We start from the raw sequence: 5,000 nt of genomic DNA on the forward strand, positions 1-5,000 counted from the left end.
GGAGCTAGGGGTCAAGGAGGAACACTTGGGAAAGGTTTTTCCCTTCCTGTTTCCACCAGCATCAACAAACGTCAAACCGAAGGACATCAGAGGCCGCTAAACCCACAGTTCTCTGGTCCCAATCAGATTCGTCACGGAGGGTTCAATAGTTTCCATGTGGATAGAGTGAGAAGCTCAGTATCTAATCCTTTTCTTAACAAACCTGTTCAAATAAGAAATGGAGGTTCAACAAGATTTCACCAAACTGGGTTTTCTGGCCAGTCGTTACAGAAATCTGAGAGCAACGGTGCTCAGAGCCAACTGTTTAACAGAGTCCTCTCAAACCAGCCCACATTCCGTCGACAGTTCTTCAACTTCCCCTCAAGTGGACAGGTCGTAAGGGCACATCCACTTCAGGGTCACAATGGTCAATCCTCACATATAATATTAAACGGCGATCCTCGCTCTCTGTTTTTAACGGAACGGAACGCAGTATCGCCAGCTACAAACCGGATATCAGTCCGACGAGGCGTCGTCCAAGAAATTCACCACCAGCCTTCTCTCGGAGGTCAAAATTCTGGACAAACTGTGTCCTTCATCCCTCAGAATACATTCCAATCCCAAACCGGTTCTCAAAACTCTCAAAATTTCTTTCAACGGCCCCAAGGGCAGGCACAAAGACAGTTTATTCCTCAACAGTCACTTAGAGGTCAACTATTCTTCCAGCAAACACCTAAGTCACTCCTCCAGCAGACTCAGGACCCATCTCTAACTACCCTTCAAGTAACGACACCAAACACTTCAGGTCTTCTTCCCCAGAGGCCCCAAATTGGGTCACCTGTAAGGGTCACAACCCAACAGCTACTTGGGTCATTTTCACCCCAAGTAACAAATGCTTTCCGCCATCCTCAGCTAATTCAGAATCCGCAATCACCTCAGGATAGGCTGCGAGATCTGAGTTCTCAGAGAACACAAGCTGAGATCTTAATACGTCAGAATCTCTCTCAGCAACCTCAGGGCCTGTTTCAGCAACAACCTCAGCAACAGTTCCAACAACCTCAGGGCCTGGTCTCTCAACAACCTCAGCAACAGTCCCAACAACCTCAGCAACAGTCCCAACAACCTCAGGGCCTGGTCTCTCAACAACCTCAGCAACAGTCCCAACAACCTCAGCAACAGTTCCAACAACCTCAGGGCCTGGTCTCTCAACAACCTCAGCAACAGTCCCAACAACCTCAGCAACAGTTCCAACAACCTCAGGGCCTGGTCTCTCAACAACCTCAGCAACAGTCCCAACAACCTCAGCAACTGTCCTCTCAACAACTGTCCTCTCAACAACTGTCCTCTCAACAACCTCAGCAACAGTCCCAACAGCCTCAGCAACAGTTCTCTCAACAGCTGTCCTCTCAACAACCTCAGCAACAGTCCCAACAACCTCAGCAACTGTCCTCTCAACAACTGTCCTCTCAACAACCTCAGCAACAGTCCCAACAGCCTCAGCAACAGTTCTCTCAACAGCTGTCCTCTCAACAATCTCAGCAACAGTCCCAACAACCTCAGCAACTGTCCCAACAACTGTCCTCTCAACAATCTCGGCAACAGTCTCAACAACCTCAGCAACTGTCTCAACAGCCTCAGCATGCGGCACCTGAACAAGGCCACATACTCCAGGCTGCACATCTTGGAAGACCCCAAACACTCCAGAGGCAGCCCACACCGCTACCAGCACATCAACCATCGCCTCAACACCCAGTGTCAACAGTAACTTTGGCACGTCCTGGCTCCTTATCTGGCTTTGGAGTGCCTCTTCCGGCAGCACCCCGAGTGCCATCGACGTCGGGGACTCAGCAATCAAGCTTTGGAGGGCCTCAGCCTTCAGCACCCCAAGTGTTATCATTTTCAGGGGCTTCAAGTCATACTCGGCAGCCCGGGTTTGGAGTGCCTCTTCCGGTAGCACACCGAGTGTCATCCACGTCGAGGGCTGTAAGCCAGACTCAGCAATCAAGCTTTGGAGGGCCTCAGCCTTCAGCACCCCAAGTGTTATCATTTTCAGGGGCTTCAAGTCATACTCGGCAGCCCGGGTTTGGAGTGCCTCTTCCATCAGCACCCCAAGTGTCATTGTCTTCATCAGCTCTACGCCATACTCAGCAGTCCGGATTTAGAGGTTTGCAGTCTCTAAAAACTCAAACTCAGCAGTTCGGGTTTGCTGAGACTAAGCCTCAGCAAACGGGGACCGGAGTATTCCTTCACCAAACACGTTCTCAGTCACTTATTCCATCACAGGTGAGATCGGTTATTCTAATAATAAAAAATCCCATTTTCTTTGGTATTATGTTAAGATCATGGATAACTTATAAAAAATGTAATATATTACACTTATTCAATAATTATTTCAACCACTTTTAATACTAATAGAATTTCGATTATAGAGTGATTTTGGAAAGATTCACTTCCTCAATACTTTGGTTCTCGCTGTAAAAGTTTTATGTTACCTTCGTCGGCTTTAACAAGCTAACAAATGTTGGTTGTATTTCGTCACTTTCACCCTCATAAAAAAAATTGCATAATGGAGAGGTTGTTACCCAATCTTGGCGGGGTGTGGTAGCTCCCCAGCCCCACCCTTGAACCACTGGCTCGTTAACACACCAACTGCCCAACTGCTTAGGGATGAGAAACGTTTTCTAGAGTCCTAGACCATCTAGAAAACTTTCTTTGTCCGAATTCCAGCTTTCAAAGAGGCGTCACCCACGTTCTGTAAACTCATGCAAGAGGCAAAACTGACGATATTACTCTTCTTTTCACAGGGACGAAACCAGTTTGGCGGCTTCAGCTTCATTACCGATAATTCTAATGAGCACTTCGACGCGTCTCTGGAGATTCCCTTCGGAGTTGCTTCCGGATTAGCGGGCACTTCCGGACGACTGAGCGCTGGAGGTCCTGGAAGCGGGCATCGTACTGCTCCAGGGAGGATCAGAATCATACATGACAACACGCAGGAGGACTTGACGAAGGAGGATAATTCTCGGGAGTTCTTCCTCAGAAGCGGTCGACCCGCCCTCGGAGACCTGACGCAGCACAGGGGCCAAGACACCTCGAGTTTTTCCAGCAGGACTGGTCGAGGCATAGGCGTTAGCGTGTCCCTGGAGGACCTCACCCTCGAGGACCTCACCCTGGAGGACCTCACCCTCGAGGACCTGACAGTAGAAGATCATACAAGTGAACTATTTGATGACTAACAGACATTGTCTCCAATGTTAAAGTACTCATTGTCACGGGTCAATGTTTATTAAAACACTGCCTCATAATACAATGTTATCTTAGGATGTACACATATTTGTATACTGTACTTTAAGTATTTTGTAGAAATATGAGCATAGCATACCAGATAACTGTTTGTGTTAGGAGTTTGTTGTATAGTCTGCGCTGTTTGCCTAATTTCTTAATGTAACTTATTCATTGTTTCTCAGAATATATGAATGATTTTTCCAAAGTCAATTGCCGTGAACTAGCAGTTCCACTAGTGAAGGACAGCTTGTAACTCTACATTACTTGTAATATTTATTGTTATTTAAAGCTGATAATAAAGTAAGAATATATTTATGAAAATGTGAGAATTTGTTTTGTACGAAAGTACAGATGCACATTGGAGGAGACGAAAGGGTAAGTGTGTGTGGTCTGTTGACGATAAGCTGAGTGCGAGTTGAGTGCGTTCTCTACAAGTGACTTTAACTTGAGTGTAACACAAGAGTGAGTTGAAACCAATTATATCCACCAAAACTAATTCAGATTTACAGGATCATTAATAGGGGCATATACTATGAATAGGAATTTTTAAACACCTATTCTGCCAGAATTCGATAAGTATGCCAAATACAGTAGGAATTACATGGGTGAGACTGTACCCCTCCACCACCCCCCACTGGATGGGGAGGGGGGGGGGGTGGATGGGTGGATAGGATAGTCGTTGGTAAACTTGAAGTGTCTGTTTAATTTCAAATGTAAACTGCTCACCATAAAGACTACTAAGGTTCAGTTTCGGAATACACTCTGTAATTCTGTAACCTTCGCCTCACCACCCACAGGATGAGTATGGGGTCCAACACCACTCACAGGATGGGTATGGGGTCCACTACCACTCACAGGATGGGTATGGGGTCCACCACCACCCACAGGATGAGTATGGGGTCCAACACCACTCACAGGATGGGTATGGGGTCCACTACCACTCACAGGATGGGTATGGGGTCCAACACAACTCACAGGATGGGTATGAGGTCCACCACCACCCACAGGATGAGTACGGGGTCCAACACAACTCATAGGATGGGTATGAGGTCCACCACCACCCACAGGATGAGTATAGGATATAATACCACTCACAGGATGGGTATGGGGTCCACTACCACTCACAGGATGGGTATGGGGTCTACTACTACCCACAGGATGGGTATGGGGTCCAATACCACTCACAGGACGGGTATGGGGTCCACTACCACCCACAGGATGGGTATGGGGTCCACCACCACCCACAGGATGGGTATGGGGTTCAATACCTCCCACAGGATGGGTATGGGGTCCACCACCACCCACAGGATGGGTATGGGGTTCAATACCTCCCACAGGATGGTATGGGGTCCACCACCACCCACAGGATGGGTATGGGGGTCCACTACCACCCACAGGATGGGTATAGGGTCCACCACCACCCACAGGATGGGTATGGGGTCCACCACCACCCACAGGATGGGTATGGGGTCCACCACCACCCACAGGATGGGTATGGGGTCCACTACCACCCACAGGATGGGTATAGGGTCCACCACCACCCACAGGATGGGTATGGGGTCCACCACCACCCACAGGATGGGTATAGGGTCCACCACCACCCACAGGATGGGTATGGGGTCCACCACCACCCACAGGATGGGTATGGGGTCCACCACCACCCACAGGATGGGTATGGGGTCCACCATCACCCACAGGATGGGTATGGGGTCCACCACCCACAGGATGGGTATAGG

The 5,000-nt window shown here is 48.7% G+C and overlaps 1 protein-coding gene across 1 annotated transcript in view; it reads left to right on the plus strand.

Moving 5' to 3' along the window:
* Window positions 1-3,585, plus strand: part of LOC123757647 (putative uncharacterized protein DDB_G0271606) — a 9,983-nt gene extending 6,398 nt beyond the window's left edge. The window contains exons 2-3 of the mRNA XM_069327449.1: window positions 1-2,262; window positions 2,784-3,585. The exon at window positions 1-2,262 is cut by the window's left edge and continues 123 nt beyond it. Coding sequence (XP_069183550.1) covers window positions 1-2,262; window positions 2,784-3,215 — 2,694 coding nt within the window. The 3' untranslated portion in view covers window positions 3,216-3,585. The remainder of the gene's footprint in view (window positions 2,263-2,783) is intronic.
* Window positions 3,586-5,000: the final 1,415 nt, after the last annotated feature.

Source organism: Procambarus clarkii, chromosome 19, assembly GCF_040958095.1.
Source record: "Procambarus clarkii isolate CNS0578487 chromosome 19, FALCON_Pclarkii_2.0, whole genome shotgun sequence".
In the NCBI taxonomy this organism is placed as follows: Eukaryota; Metazoa; Arthropoda; class Malacostraca; order Decapoda; family Cambaridae; genus Procambarus; species Procambarus clarkii.